General features: G+C 42.8%; 6 protein-coding genes across 6 annotated transcripts; 1 reads left to right on the forward strand and 5 right to left on the reverse strand.

Moving 5' to 3' along the window:
- Positions 1-19: 19 nt before the first annotated feature.
- Positions 20-1,030, reverse strand: TbgDal_IV5440 (UDP-Gal or UDP-GlcNAc-dependent glycosyltransferase, putative; the record flags this gene model as incomplete). The annotated part of the gene is made up of 1 exon (XM_011774835.1): positions 20-1,030. The coding sequence occupies one exon, from the start codon at positions 1,028-1,030 to the stop codon at positions 20-22; it is 1,011 nt and encodes a 336-aa protein (XP_011773137.1).
- A 1,303-nt stretch (positions 1,031-2,333) lies between these two features.
- On the forward strand, positions 2,334-2,888 carry TbgDal_IV5450 (hypothetical protein, unlikely; the record flags this gene model as incomplete). The annotated part of the gene is made up of 1 exon (XM_011774836.1): positions 2,334-2,888. The coding sequence occupies one exon, from the start codon at positions 2,334-2,336 to the stop codon at positions 2,886-2,888; it is 555 nt and encodes a 184-aa protein (XP_011773138.1).
- A 2,353-nt stretch (positions 2,889-5,241) lies between these two features.
- Positions 5,242-5,595, reverse strand: TbgDal_IV5460 (hypothetical protein, unlikely; the record flags this gene model as incomplete). The annotated part of the gene is made up of 1 exon (XM_011774837.1): positions 5,242-5,595. The coding sequence occupies one exon, from the start codon at positions 5,593-5,595 to the stop codon at positions 5,242-5,244; it is 354 nt and encodes a 117-aa protein (XP_011773139.1).
- A 482-nt stretch (positions 5,596-6,077) lies between these two features.
- TbgDal_IV5470 (protein kinase, putative) lies at positions 6,078-7,400 on the reverse strand (the record flags this gene model as incomplete). Its single annotated transcript, XM_011774838.1, has 1 exon — positions 6,078-7,400. The coding sequence occupies one exon, from the start codon at positions 7,398-7,400 to the stop codon at positions 6,078-6,080; it is 1,323 nt and encodes a 440-aa protein (XP_011773140.1).
- Positions 7,401-8,175: 775 nt separating this feature from the next.
- On the reverse strand, positions 8,176-10,842 carry TbgDal_IV5480 (hypothetical protein, conserved; the record flags this gene model as incomplete). Its single annotated transcript, XM_011774839.1, has 1 exon — positions 8,176-10,842. The coding sequence occupies one exon, from the start codon at positions 10,840-10,842 to the stop codon at positions 8,176-8,178; it is 2,667 nt and encodes an 888-aa protein (XP_011773141.1).
- Positions 10,843-12,723: 1,881 nt separating this feature from the next.
- Positions 12,724-15,375, reverse strand: TbgDal_IV5490 (T. brucei spp.-specific protein; the record flags this gene model as incomplete). The annotated part of the gene is made up of 1 exon (XM_011774840.1): positions 12,724-15,375. One exon carries the CDS (start codon positions 15,373-15,375, stop codon positions 12,724-12,726), a length of 2,652 nt encoding a protein of 883 aa, XP_011773142.1.
- Positions 15,376-15,981: the final 606 nt, after the last annotated feature.

Raw genomic sequence — 15,981 nt, forward strand, 5'->3', positions numbered from 1 at the left:
CCCAAGCAACCTCAATAATTCAGGTCCTCTTACGCCAAAAGGGAAAAGAAGGTGGGATTTCTCTTTTCCGTCCAAGTCGGAATTCACACTGCATCGCCGCCCAATTGCTATTCAACCACATTAGCTTTGAGGGTGCCGGTGGTATTACACCTTCAGGAAAGTAGTCCATTAACATTTCGTAATCGGCTTCCTGTATGTGGTGTATCACAACAGACATGTTCCTAACGCTCTTCTTCACACCAAACTTGCCCGCATTGTGAAAGTGACAACGACCCATCTCCACACTTATTAGGTTTCTGTACACTACCTTTTCTCTCAGTATCATTCCAACCATCACATCTTCATAGAACATGCCAAGATCAAGAAAGTCAAAATAGTCCCACATAGAAAAGGGCATGTTCACTAGACGCTCAAGAGGTTTATACGAAATGATGGCTTGTGCAGTGTCCCTGGAGAGAGTAATGCAATATCCGTTCACATATGTAAGTTGGTTACGCCGCCATATCCGGTTATAGTAGTTGTAACGACCCATATACAAACCATGACGAGGCATTACACGAAGGTCCGCAAGGTATTTTGGAACACGAATAAATATGTCATCATCACCCTTCACAATGTAACTTACGTTAGGAAACATGTGAAGAGCAAACCGAAGCCACAAATATGTTTTCCGGCTCATCGCAACCTCAGCCTCAATTCCCCAGTTTCCATTCTCACCAATCTTCTTCCGTGTGGATGGAGAGACATCATTTGTTGGTAGCGTAATAATGTCATGTGTACGTGCGGCCTCTTCCTTTAGAGAGTGTGAAATCAAATAACTGTTTGACTGATGTGGTGCGAGAAGATATAATGGCAGGAGACTCCCACTAAAGTTGTTTGATCGTGTGGCCACGCCACTATACTTCCAGCATGTCTGTCGCTGCAAGTCACGCCGCCTGCTTCTCTCACTGTTGTCCACAGAAGGAATTCCAAGGACGGCTAGGAATCTTTGTGCCTTCCACACGGCAGCAACGTTAGACGGAACGAACATCAAATATTCATCCTTTTATTAAAAAATGTGTTTGTCCTTTGAGTTTCATGTAAAAAAAAAAAAAAAGAAAGACGATGACACCGTTTTTCGTAGTTGAGTGAAGTGCTCCGCCATTTTCAGCGGTCTTTATTTTTGCGAAAGGGCCTTGACGGTGTCGCCTTGTTACGTAATGCTTTTATAAAGTTCGATGTGTAAGTTTCGTTTGTGCCTACTGTTGTTTTTAGTTTAAAAAAAATAGTTATGAGAGTTGAGTGGTAACTGGTACGACCCGTTTATTATTAGCAGGTAAAGAAAAGGCATGTTTTTTTCTTCTATTTTTTTTTGTTAAACAAACCCGAACATGGTATTAATTATGACAAATTTTCACATATGCGGTGTGGTCGCACGATCGATCCCACAACTACCAGGCCGTGAAGGAGAAGGAGACGTTAACATCGTAAGAATATGTGTTGTTGCATTATTTATTTTTCAAAGAAATAATGGCGATTCCCCCCATAGTTACAGTTGGCCGTTGTGATTCGCCCCTCACATTCACTTTTATGTACCCGATGTGCCATGAAGGTGGGACGAATATTCATTAATTTGAAAAGTTTGTGCATGGCATATTCGATATCAAACCCTTCTTTAAAAAAAAAAAACAACATCTTCCGATATGTTAATGTTAATGCTAATTTTCATTTTCATATTTTATTTTTTAAGTTGAGATGCGTTCGATGTGAATTGTTCCTCCCTCCTGTGCTAATTTTGGAGAATGTTTTGAGTACTTTTTGAAGTGTTCAGCACTTCACTGACCTTCGCGGAGCATATATATATATATATATTTTTTTTTTTTAATAAGAAAAAAAAAGCGCCAACTGTGGACCCCGCACTGTTTTTGCACTTCGTTCATCGGCTTTTCCATTTAAAATTCACTAATTAGAAATTTCACATAAGTCACCGGCTCTCCTTCACACGATGTAAATTTCGGTATGGCGTGTCGTGTCGTGGCGTGCAGGCGTAATATTTTTTTTCCTCATTCAGTAATACATACATGAGTGCACACAAGCAAACGTATATTTTATTTTATTTTATTTTATATGCGAACTGTAACTCGAGACTATCTCAAGCACGAGAATATGAGGAACCTCGGTGCCTTCGCTTCTTTTTTTTTTTTTAATTCCCCAATAATTCTTTTGCTATATCATGTTGTGTCACTTCCTCCTTATCTTTTTACATATGGTCGGATGGTGACAAAAAGTTTTGTAGGGAACGAATTTTTTTTAAAAAAACAGAAGAAAAGAAAAGGAAAAAGAAAAAGAAAAGAATGGGAAGTGACACAAGCGTCAGTTTGTACATAAAAGTTCCACGGAGGTGCGGGGGCGATATGTTAACATCAGTTCATACATTTCATAAGTGTTTTTTTTTTTTTAGCATCGGTCCATTCATTCAATCCAGTATCAGAAAGCGAGGTAAAGATGAAGATGAAGATGAAGAAAGAAAAAAAAAAAGAAAAGAAAAAAAAGAAAAAAGAAAAAAGAATAGGGGAAGATGGGAAGAAAAGCGGCAGCAAACTGGCGAATGGCGCGTCACTTCATTCAAGCAGATAAAATTCTCTTTTCTTATTTTATTTTGTGTTTTTGTTTTTGTTTTTGTTTTTGTTTTTAAAACTGTTATTAATACTTTTTCTTTACTTTACTCTTCTTTTTTACTTTATTTTATTTTGGTTCTGCTCCCCACAATATTCACCACAGTGAAGAGAAGAACACACACACACAAACAAAAGAAAAAAAGAAAAGAAAAGGAGACAAGAGGAGGCATTTATTTTCCTCTTTCCCTTCAGTTACGTACCGGAGGTGCAAACAAGGCGAAAAAGAAATGAAAAAAGTATCACAATTGGCATGAAGGAACAACAACAAAAAAAAAATTTAAAAAAAGAAGAAAAAAAAGAAAAAAAAAGGAGGGGACAATCCACTGGGGAATAAACAACAAAACTTACGATAGGAGAGTAAAAATAAAAAAATGAAACAAAAGCAGAGGGTCGACATGGACAAGAGAGCGATGAATAAATTTTTAAAAAAAAAGAAACGTGTAGAGGCAATAATAATAACAATAACAATAATAGTGATTAATAACAGTATGGGGCGGGAAGAGAACCGACGGCCAAAAAAAACAAACAAACAAACAAAAAACAAAAACACATGGAAACAAAAAGAAAAAAAAAGGAAAAAAGAAAAGCGAACAATCGTTTGCATAAGTTGACGTTGCATTTCATTATGCGTTCACTACTGTTATCGTTTGCAACACTTACGCACGTCACTGTTTCTTTTAGTCTCTTTTTTTTTAAAAAAAAAAGAAGCGTTGATGAGAAATATTTAATTTACACTTCAGTAAGCAAGCGAACAAACAAAAGAAAAAAAATAACAGTAAAAGTACCATTAAATGATATCAATAATAATAATAATAACAATAACAATAACAATCTGATATGATATGATATGATAACATACCAATGATAATAGCAATGATAATAAATATAAACAAAAAAATTTAAAAAGAAATTCATTGTCACCCCACTTATTTTCTTTCTATATCGTTCAATTTCTTATCACTTTCTTTTTTTTTGTTTCGTTTCTGTTGCCGCTTTCTTTTTTTTTCTTTTTTTTGGGTTATTTCAGATCCCCCGACGCAACTGCCAGTCTCGCGCTACATTTTCTTCAATTCCTCATCCTTTTTTGGTGTCAGACCTCGCTACTTTTTAACTTCGCCTCGCAAACTCCCACTAGCTATTCATCTTTATTTATTTTTATTTTATTTCTTTTATTTTCTTTTCGCCTCAACCGTCTCTTCGGGTTTCCACTCCTTCCTCTTCTATAAATAAAAATAAAAATATAAATAAATATAAATATATAAATTCTCTTCAGTGGAATAACCAAGCAGCAGATATTGAAGTTAATACATACCCTGACGGCCCCCATATACCCGCACACATATAAATATAAATATAAATATAAATAAATAAATAATATAAATATAATGATGGAACAAGTGAAGTAAACAAACAAACAAACAAACAAGAAAAGAAACGACAGCTAAACGCACAATAAAAATCGCAACAAAAAAAAAAGAAAAGAGACGTCCATTTGCTTCACCACTTCGTTTCCCCTCCTTTCTTTTCTTTTTTCCTTTTCTTTTCCTCTTTTTTTTTTTTCGGTGTGGTGGGGGGTGGGGAGGTTTATTTGACTTGACGTAACGGAGGAAAAAAAAAAAAAAACAATGCGGGAACAACTTCACGTGTACTTTGTCAAAAATATTTGAGGGTACAACGACGACAAATAATAATAATAATAATAATAATTAAAAAAACAAAACGCAGCAGCTAAAGGAAGTATGAAACGAGCCGAAACAAACCAAACCGAACCGAAACAACAACAACAACAACACCATCAATAACTGTAACTATAACTATATAATAATAATAATAATAATATCAACAAAAATAATAAACAATAATAGTTGTAACAGAAACATTGATATTGAGGTCGTTTGGGATCAACCGAAACAAAACATAACAACAAAAAAAAAGACAGAAAAGTAGACATATATGAACGCACCTATCGCATGTGAGTTCAGTGCTTTGAGTATTTAATGACTTCAGTTTCTGCAATTTACTTTCCTCATTTTATTCATACAAAAAAAAAAAATGTCTTTCCATTCGATTTTTTTTTATTTTCTTCCTTTATGATTATTCCTACATTTACAATTTACCTTTAACTTTTTCTTTCTGTTGTTGTTTCTAAGCTTCAGTTGATTGACTTCTTCATCTCGATACACCGTTTCTTGTTGTTGTTGTTTTTTTTTTCCTCCCTCTTCCTCTCCTATTCCTTTTCCTTTCCCTTTCCCTTTTCCTCTTACTTTTACAATTATTATTATTAATATTATTATTCCTCATTTCCCTATATATATATATATATATTTTTTGTTCCTTCCTGCAGTATTAGCCACACGTTCGAATCACTTTCATCTCTAATTTCATTGGTTTTTCATTTCCCCCCCCCGCCCGCCCGCCTCTCGCCGTTTCTTTTTTTTTTCCCTTTTTTCTTTAAATTTCCTAACTTAAATTTTCGTTGTTTAACGGTGTTTATCTTTTTTTTTCTTTTCTTTTCTTTTCTTTTTCTTCTTAAAATTTATATTCACCTCCTTCTTTCGCTAAGTTGCTAAAAGTAAGTGAAGTGTCACAGACTCGACAGGCGGGTCTCTCCCTTTTTTTTCTTTTTTTTTTGTTTTTCCATTCGCTTCTTTCTGATAACAAAAAAAAACAAACAAACAAACACGCAAACACGCACAAACGCAAAAAAAAAAAAAACAGACAAATACAAAACCTGCCATGTATATTTTCTAATATCATCTTCACTTAATATAAACAAAATCAATTTTCCAAAGACGTTCTTTTCTTTATTTCGAATTCTTACTCTTTTTTTTTCTTTTTCTTCTTTTTCTTTTTTTATAAAAAAAAAAAATCGATCTGCTTTCGTTCTGTTCTGCATTACGGTTTGTTTGTTTGTTTGTTTTTTACGTGTCATGTACATTTTCTTTACTTCTGTAAAATTTCGCCACACCTCATGCTTTGACAAGCCAAGTTACCTCCCTTTCTTTCTTTCTTTCTCTCTCTCTCTCTCTCTTTCCCTCTCTTTCCCTTTCTTTCTGCTTCCATTCGAAACAGTTAAAAAAAAACAATTCCGCAAACTGCACTTCAACAAGTTCATGTTGCCTTCCAGTTCATCCTAACACTATAATCACCCATTCTTCTTTTTTACCGTTTCATTATCTCTTTTTTTCTTCTTCTTCTTTCTTTTGTTTGCTTTTTTGTGTGTTTGTGCAGAGAAGAAGAAGAAAAAACAAACAAAAGAGATCGGTTCTACAGTGGTTTGTTACCCCCACTTCACTTCAACCGTACACCACCCAATTCAATCATTACACAAAACATCAACACTAAGGAAAAGCAAAAACAAAAACAAAAACAAACAAAAAGAAAAAAAGGAAAAGGAAAAGGAAAAAAAAAAGAAGTTTGTCAACGAGGCACGGCATTCTGAAGGACAGAAATCCAACGCTCGTAAGATTCTTCTGAGCGGTCCTTAAACCAATACGCCTTTCCCGTTTGGTTCTTAAGGGCAAAGACGTATTTTTCATGAGCCATTGCAGCGTCTATTGGACAAACAGATGTAAGGGCTTCAAGATCCACCCTCTCAACATCACCAGTTTCTACATTTCGCATTAAGACCCCGTTATGGTCTAGTGAAAGTTCACAGTCCTTCCAACCACGATCCGCAGTGTGACGTTGCAACATCCCACGGTGAGCTGTCACACGACTTCCCTCATATTCGGGGAGTTCGGAACTCAACACCTCATCAATGTTTTGTGCAATCTCATTGAAAACCTGCTGTGGAATCTTTTTGTGGATCTCCACACTCCGTCGGAGCGTTTCTAAGCCACGGCGAATGAAAGGTAGTTGAAAAAGCTGCCGCAATGACGGCCGTTTAGCCGGATCGAGAGAAAGTAACTGATCACACACCCGGCGAAGATCATCCGAGTACATATTTGGAAGCGGGGCGCGGCGGGCATGGACGATATTATCAATGAGCTCATCCATATTACGCCCACCAAAAGGACGCTTGAGTACCATAACTTCATACAACACCACACCAAGAGCCCACATTTCACTCTTTTTGCTGTACGGCGCCCGGCGCCAGAGTTCGGGGCTCAAATAATATGGCGTCCCACAGAAAGTAGTGCCAACAGGATTTGACAGCGAGTCCTCGTATTGACGACTGAAGCCAAAGTCACCCAACTTCACAAGGCCCGTCGTCGTGAGCAGCACGTTGGCAGTTTTAAGGTCGCGGTGCATCATGTTATTGCCATGAATGTGATCCAGCGCAAGACATAGTTGCAAAAATATGTATAACACTTCATGTTCCTTGAAGTGCCGTACCGCGTGCTGGCGTGCTTTGATCTGTCTGTAGAGATCACCACCATCAGCATACTCCATGATGATGAGCAGCATCCCACCGCGGTCGTATGAGGCTCGGTGGCGTATAATATTTGCATTGTTGCAGCGTGAAAGGCATTTAACCTCATTTGTCACGAAACCGCGATCCTTCGCGCTCATATTGTTTGTATCCATCACCTTTGCTGCAAAAATTAGCCCCGTTGCCGTTTCTTCCACCCGCCATGCGCTACCAAAACTCCCCTGACCCAAAAGTTTCTTCTTAACATATTTGCATTCGGCACGTGAGCCGAGAATTCCTTCAAGAGGATCTTTTTTTTCCGTGCCTTCCTCCGCGGGTGGTACCGGAAGGGCGCTGTTACCGTTCGCGGGACGCTTATGTTCCGTCATGCGTTATTGTTTCACGACAGTATGTCCGAGTAGTACTCCACTGTTAGTAATAACACAACGATTTACACACACTGCGTTGCTTGGTGTCCACTGTAAAGCAAAGTATACGTATATATTTCCTTTTGTTTCCCTTCACTGTATCAACACACACACACACAAAAAAAAAAAAAAATCTCCCCGTTTCCGGTTTTATATGCACAGTTGTTGCCAATTATTTACTGGTTGGGCGCCAGCCTCAGTGCAGGAATGTGTGGCGTGAGCAGAACTTTGTGTTTTGTCCCACTCGTTGCTTGTTGCCTGCACAGTGAACTTTCGTTCCCTAACCCTTCTCCTTTATTTACTCACCTTTCGGCTTCTTTTCGACTGATTTGTCCAGTTTTCTCCACGATACCTCAACGGCAGCAAACCCAAGGAGAAAACAAGGCTGTTGGACACTTTATGGGGTATCGTGCTTCCTAAACCAAGTGTACGTGTACGTGTACGTACGGGTGTAATGAAATGGAAAGAGGAAAGTCAGCAACAGCAAGGAGGAAATGGTGGAGACTAAGCAAAAGGCATAAAAAAAAAAAGGATAAGCAAGCCAAAGTTTCGACACTAACTGTGAAGAACAATGCCAGTTGAAGGACCATTGACGCTCTTCGCAGGGAGGAAGAAAAATTTGTAACTGATGCTTAATGGTCAAATAGTTAAAGGACCTCAAACTGAAAAGCTTCGGGTCGTGCGAGCAAGGCATCCTTCTCTTCCCGACTTACCAACCCACCAACCGTCCAAAGGTTCACTCAACAGCAGTTGCGGATGACGATTCAGAGCGAGACCGTTTTGCTGGTGGTTCACTCGATGAGTTCTCCTCGCCTTCATTTTCTTCACTATCACAGTTGCAACTATCGTCGTTGGACGCAAAATCACTGTTGTCTGGGGCCTGCTGGGCAGATGTTGTGTAATGGCTCTCAAGCGGGTCGTCGTAACCAACCACTCCGGAGCCCATCACCTGCAACTTATTGTTGGCCGGTTGCGCATCGACGCCAAGCTCTGCCAACAATAATTCAAAATCTGAATCTCTCCCATTCCACCCATTACGCTCCACTGTGCTCGCTACACTTGACGTCTCTGCACCAGCAGAAGCGGCTTCCTCAGGTGTCTCTAGCAGCGAGTGCTCCAAGCGAGTGGCGAGAGCTGGGCAGTGCTGTCGCATGCGCTCTCCGTAAGCTTGCCACAGTCGATTGCCAACATTATGGCACATATTTCTGTTGCACTCATCCACATCTACGTCCGCGCCGTCGCCGTTCGCGGATGAGATAACAGTGCTTTCATCTTCGGACGCAAACAGCGACGGCGCAAAGGGATTATTGGCTGAGCCGCAGAACGATGTTTGCCGCAGCGCACTCCCCTTTTCCATGCGGATTGCTCTGCACAGGGAATCAATCAGATGGGCAAGAGAGGAGTGGAACAAACTGTTGCTGTTGGGGCTACAGACTAAATAACGGCGCACGGCTGTATCGAGAAGCTCTCCACCTGCATACAGCAGCGGCAATGCCACAAGCTGTCGCTTGTTGCAATTTAATAGGGAAGCAATAAAAGACGCAACGGACGATTGCACGTTCGCGACAGATCGTGCACGAGACTGCAGTACGTTGTCCAAACATTGCACCAGGCAAGACTGTTGTAGAAGGTTAGCAAGCGGCCTACTAAGCGGTTCATCTACCGCGTCAACAAGCACTGTAAAGACTCTTAGTATGTGAATCACACGTGTCTCGCCGTGGAATCCTCGCATCACACTCTCTAACGAACCCAAGACATTCACCAGCCCCTCTGTAAGCGATAGTAGTGGAGGCCGTCGTTTCCCATCATCTCCATTCAACCAAAATTGTATAATGTCGCGCCTCTCAGCCGCACAGATAGCCACGCCAGCCGGTGACTGAAGCAGCGCGCACGTTACGCAAGACACTACGGCATCCACTGCCGCCTGCAGTTCAGCGCCACAGTGAGTTACCACAACGCATTGCAGCAGTAACTCGAGTAAGCAACCATCCGGCTTAGAATGGCCCTCCTCCGTAAGCAAACACCGTCCCTGAGGGTAAAATGTGAGGCAATTACTGATGATATCACATGCCATCAGTAGCGCCATCCCTGGTGAAATGTTAGGTGATATTAAGCACTGTTGGTCCGGTTGCCAGCGAGGCGCTGCTTCGTAAAGGGCCAGAGCCCTAGAAAGAACGAACCGAATAAAGGGTATCAGCGACGTTCTGATCATGGCCCCAAATATGGACGACTTATACTCAATGGACATCGCAGCGCTGCGCACCGTCCTGCACATATCGTGTAGGAATGCGGTGACTTCAAAGGCAAGTTTAACGTCGTCGTAAGCCCGAGTAAAGGCTTCGGGTAAAATATGACGCGACTTGCATATGTCATCCACCAGTTGGCTTTTATTAGTCATTATGTAATTGCTGAGAAGCGAAGAAGGGTTGGCATCTGCTTCATCAAGGGAGACCGGAAGCATATCTTTCAAGCAACTACACGCATGCAGTTCATGAATCTTCAACACAGTGCTCTCCGGAAGCATAAGCGGATTACGAAATGTTGCACGCCGTTGGGCAATGTCAACGAAACCCGATTGACTATCACACCTTCCAATAGCAAACTGCACGACCTGGAGAACCCTGTCAATAACTTCCCTGTCTATAAATTGGGAGATAATTTTCCCGTCTGTACAGAACGGTTGATGTAAGAGTGTAGTTGTGATTGTCCCTATGAGGTTCATGCCCCGCTGGTCGTTGTCTCCTTTGCAATATTCAAATAGGTCTACCAACTCCTTAATGTACGTCTCATGACTCCGAACGAACAGTCCGAAGCGCTGTGGGTTTGTCTGCATCACAGAAATAATAGTTGGAAGATTTTCACGGCATACCAACCAGTTTCTGCAGAGTGCCAGAGGTCCTCCACACCCATCAATGTAGCCCTCAGCCTCACTCCCAGTGACTACAAGACCTCCTCCGTCGTCACCACCATTGTTCATCCCCCCGACTTCGGTAGGAGGCCGACGTGAGCGCTGGTAATCTAATATTTCTGAATAGATCTTATCGCATCCCTCTTTTGTGTTGAAGCTACATGAGAGAAGGCGACCAAGCGCCACATCTGACCACAAGAGAATGGTTTCCTGCTGGACAACGTAGATATCCTCGAGGCTGATGGGCGTACTGATTAACAGCTCTTGTGGGTTGTCAATATCAACCATTTCCAGACACCCAACTGTTTGCTCCAACCTGCCGCAGTCGCCACTTCGCCCTTCGCCTTTGCCTTCACCAAACCCCTCCTCTCCTTCATTAGCTACGGAGCGCATCACAATAAATACAACACCAACACCCATTTCTGTCCATGACTCCTGGTCGGACAGGGCCGTGTACAACTTCGCCTTCGTGAAGAGATGAGGGCCATTATCCATCTCTCCGCAGTTCCAACTGTTGCGGGCAGGTAATTCAGATATGAAACGAAAAGATCCTTTACTGTATATACTTCGGACAGATAAAAGTACGTGCAACACTTCAGCAGATCGAAACGAAACTATAACTAACTTATTTGACCGTTCACTCTATGACGCAGGCCCTCCACTTTGTACTAGGCAACTGGTGTGTTGCCCGGGTGTGTCACAATCCTCACTGTGCAATCGCAGTTCTATTTTTGTGTTGCCCCACCCTGTACTTGTCAGCGGAAGGTCCCACAAATAGAAACGAGTAAATGCGTTAAAAACGAAAAATTCAAAAAAAAAAAAAGTAAAAGCAAAACGGGCGATAGAATGCTGAAAAGGCTCTTTCCAGGCGCACACATAACTGAACTGGAAGACTTACAGAGTGGTGGAAGTTGGTGGTGTTCAGGAATGCAGATGTACTCCAAGACTGGACAATATATACGCAAATGCATATGAAATAAGAAAAAAATACGAGGAAGTGTACCGCAAAAAAAAAAAAAGCGCACAAACCCCTACAATATGGTGGCAGAAATACACGTACTCCATGTGAATGTTACAGTTTTATCAGAACCATATTCATCTCAGCGTATTCGAAAGCTGAAGGCTCTCCATAAACGGTAGCAGAAAGAACAACCTCAACTGTGTTGCCTCTGCTTCGTAAAAATGCAACACAATGGAGGTGACGCGACTTGATACACACACAGAAACACAGAAACACAGAGACACACACACACAGAGAGAGAGAGAGAGACACAGGAACGGTAAAACAAAAAGTCACTTGCGGCATACGAGACGACTTTTGTTCCCCCAACAACAACAACAACACACCTGAAGGTTACCGTTAGGGTGGAAGAGAAAAAAGAAATCGTATCATGTAACCTTTTTGGCCTGATCCACAAGTTTGGTGGGATGTCCAAACTGAATGGGCTTTTCATTGAATTGCTGCTGCAACATATTTGGAGTAACGGGAAACAAATTGAAATTACATCCATTTCACGCCTTTGATGCTGCGGTAGTGAGTCACAGAGATGGCAACAACAACAAAAAAAAAAACACGGCTCAGGCGATGTGCCTTTAACTAACTTGACCAATGAAAAACGCAGCGGACACTTTGCAGGTCCCTCACGTTCTTCTTTCATTGCTTGGCCTTGACCTTCTGCCATTATCACCATCAAATCATCCGCTACAAGAAATTCATCTGCTTTTCGCTATCAAGACTTTCCTCTTAGTATTGGGTATTGCTCCGACCGAGAGCCGTGAGCGGTAACTCCATACAAATACGAGTAGTTTTGTAAGTAACAAAAAAAAAAGAGCAGTCAATGTACGAACCTATAGTTTTATACTGTGCTCCTGTGCTCAGTTAGAAATTATCATTTGAGGAGAAAAAAGGAGTCGCAAAGTAGCAAGTAGAATAAAAGCAACAGTACGAACCGGAGAAATCAGCTCCAAAGTCCCCGCAAGGTGGATATACATATATATATTTATTTTTAAAAAATAAGTTGAAAGACCGTAGAAAAAATGAAAAGGTTGTGTCTCTAGAGCATCTATCGAAAGCAATTCCGTTTTTTTTTTCTCAACAGGCGGAACCGCCCTTTACTTAACACGCGCAAGCAATTTGTAAACCCTCATACTACGTAGCGTTTCACGAACAGCTACTGCGGTGTGATCGGGTCGAAGAAATAAGCGAAATTCATGGTGAAAAGCCGAAAATGCGGCACATGTGTTTACTACTCTATTATTAGTACTGTGAAAACGCAAAGCTTCCTAGCATTAATGACCAATATATACGTGTATATATATATATATATATATACTACGGGTTTATTGTTAGGTTGCATGATATTTTATGTTCGCGTATCACATCATCGATACCAGAGCACGCACGCTGTCGGAGGGACATGAGAAACTTGTTTCCGCAGAGCATAAACTCCGGTGGTGGCTTCCCGGCGATCCGTTTCCATCTCGGTCGAGCGGCCCCATTCTTCGGTGGGATCGTGTATTTTCGAGCGGTTTACTGTAGCGGAAATCGTTCGATTTTTCTGCTGCTTGAAGGCTATTTCTTGCGTGCAGCCTGAGACGATCCACTGTTAGACCATTTGCTTTAAATGTGGCATTTTGCACAGCGCCTAACTGCTGTTTTTTACAACAAGTAGCGGCTGCCATCATTCTGTTGGTGCAGCGATTATTTAACGGTTTACACGCGATGGGGCTGTTGGCCGCATTCACATACCTGATAGAAGGCGCAATTTGTGTCGTGTGTCGCTTCACAAACTCCTTCCATGTGCGGAAGTACCGACGCAAAAACTCCAAATGAACTCTGTTGAGGAGTGCAGCAAAAGCTGTCGGAGTGGGGTGGCCACCACCAGTACCCAATCTCTCCTCGTCACACCTCACAGAACGCTTTAGCGGTATTGAAACATTTTTTCCCCAACGCTGTGCTGTCGAGGAAGGCCAAACCTGAGGCGAGTGAAGTGGCTCTAGAAAAATATCATCATTCTTCTCGACCAGTTGAGATCCGCGTTCGGAGGGTATTTTCTCATCAACGCTTGTTCCGCCTGAAGGTGTGCGCGGGGAATTTCGTGGGCCCATGGGTAACGTCTGAGTTCGCAGAAAAGGAGCCTGTGAGTCGTCCTCCTCCTGTTCCAAGCAGGTTTTAAAGCTGCGCGCTGTCAGCATCGAATCTCCGGTTACAGCATCAGATGGTACACTTCCTAACACATCACCAACAATGGTTTCGTGCAAGTTCTCCACAAAATGGCTCATGTTGGAAGCCAACTCGGCAGCCTTCACGAGAGGGTCCATTTCCACACCTTTGCCCGACATCGGCTTAAGGTAACTGGTGTCATTGTCACCCCCACAATTTGTTTTCTCCCTGTTAAGTATCGGTTGGGACAACAAAAATAGACCCTGGCACATCCTTCCTTCCGTGTTGTCAGTTTGTGTCGCTGAATCCAGCACTTTGCGGTGGTCATCATATCGCACATCACCACTTGCTGCAGGCCGCCTCTCACGAGGTGGTGACGGCAGCGGATTCTCACAGATTTCCATCATTTGCTTCTTGTCAATATTCGCTTGGTCTTCTCGTGTAACTTCCTCTGTTCCAATGATATCGGAAATTTCGACGACGTCAAATTGAGAGGAACCACTCTCCTCAACTGAGGCATGCCCAAAATACGTCTGACCCGCTCTGACTTGAGGTTGCGGTGCACTGCACCCCCGACTGGAGGCACCAAATATGTCGCACCCCGCATTCCATCGAAGCGTACATTTTTCATAGGCAAATTCTGGATCCTCAGGACACCAATCAAATATTTCTCGTCCAAATGGAACATTTGCTTTCTGTCTTCTTGAGGTCAACGGTGGCCCAGCGGCGGCGTGGTCCATGTTCTTTTTCATAACAAAGCTTTGCTCTGAACTCCTGTACCGGGAATTGCCACAGAAGCTGCCAAGTCGGTGGGGCTCAGTGGAAGGTAATTTACCACCAGCACACCAAGCGATGCCGTTGTCGCGCCTTCTTGCTGGGGACTTTACTCCGACCCAGGGTGATGCCGCCCTTGGGGAGCGCATTGCAGACAACGACACTTTCTTTTTGTCATCACATTCCCTGTTTCTTTCAATGGCAGAGCGTACGTTGGTCAGTAGTAGAGACCCTCTGCTAATAGAGCTCGTTGGCGCAAATGTCATCGACGCAGGGGATTGTCTCATCGGCTGAATTGGGGTTGGCACTGACTCTGGTCGGACCATTACCGCGCCTCGAGACTCTCTTTGGCATGTTTGAATGCTTTCGCTTTTAGTAATAACGTCGGCCTTAAGGTTGGTATCGATGGACGGGTGTTTGTTACTTTCCAGGAAGCGGTCCACCGGTTGCGCAAAGGCCTCTAATGCTCTATCTCGAGTTGTTTTCGCGGCATACTCCCGTCGAAGCAGCGCCGCTCGCGTCTGCCGAGGCGAACCCAAAATCAAGGCGTCACCAGTGAAGCGCGGTGTGATATGATTGTTGCCAGTTGCGGAAGAAACTGCAGCAACGGCGGCTGCAAGAAGGTTTGCATGGCCGGTTGCAGCGCTGCTTCCAACAAACTCCTGCCTCGGGCTTTGCTTTCCCATTGGTGTATTCAATAATTCCCGTGTGGTTCTTGGCGGAGAAGGTACGTCACGTTTATTCGCAACAAAAAACGCATGGCGGCGCGGCGTCATTGCTGCATGCACCTCTCCTTCATTGTCCGCTCGCCTTTCCCGCTTAGCTTTGCAATCACCTGCAAACCTGGAAAGGTGCGGTACCCTCCCGTCACCGAACTCCCGTGCAACCGTGTGATTAAATTTAGCACTTTTCTGTGGGGCGATTCTGATGGGTTTCGTATATCTCACTGCTTCATGAGCTCGTAATGGTGAGGGGATACTAAAGAAAACTGAATCCTGATTGTAATCCATATCCTCCTCGTCTTGCGATGGTGCTGACGACTCCTTCTCCTGAAGGATACGCAAAGCTGCTCTGGAAAGCGGGCCCTTCATTCTATCAGTGCAGTTTTGTGCAGATATAGGAGTCTACCTTGCCTACTGATTAAAGAGGTTACAACCGAGGTAAGAAACAGAGAAATGGACGGCACAGGACTATGACAGCGAGTCATTCCTATATACAACCTGCCAACGGGGGAGGGGCGAGTGGAAACAGCTTCGGAAAGAAGAACCAGCCGCAATGACAGTGCCATGCACATAAACATGTATACAATGTGTAACGGATATGCACCATTATCGCTAGGTGTAGATAAGGGAGAAGTTTTAATATCGGTAACTTCCTGAGGGGGGGAGATAACTCCCTTCGAAAAAAGAGCAACATTTAAATCAGATACACGTGTAATAGCAAGCAAGAGTAAACGACCCTGAACTGTGGCATCAAGCACAATTCCTTGCATTTGTTCGAGCTTACAGGTGTGACAAAGAGGTGAGGAGCCCCCCGCCTTTTGTTTTGTTTGTTACGACCCACAGGCCCTCAACATACTCCAACGTTACACTGACGTAATATTGTTTGCCTGGCTCACTAGATAACAACGTTCAGAAGGTGTGAGAGACTTGTGCGCACCCCTTACCGCTCCCATGGTCTGCTGATTCATCTAATGA

This window comes from Trypanosoma brucei, chromosome 4 (genome assembly GCF_000210295.1).
Source record: "Trypanosoma brucei gambiense DAL972 chromosome 4, complete sequence".
In the NCBI taxonomy this organism is placed as follows: Eukaryota; Euglenozoa; class Kinetoplastea; order Trypanosomatida; family Trypanosomatidae; genus Trypanosoma; species Trypanosoma brucei.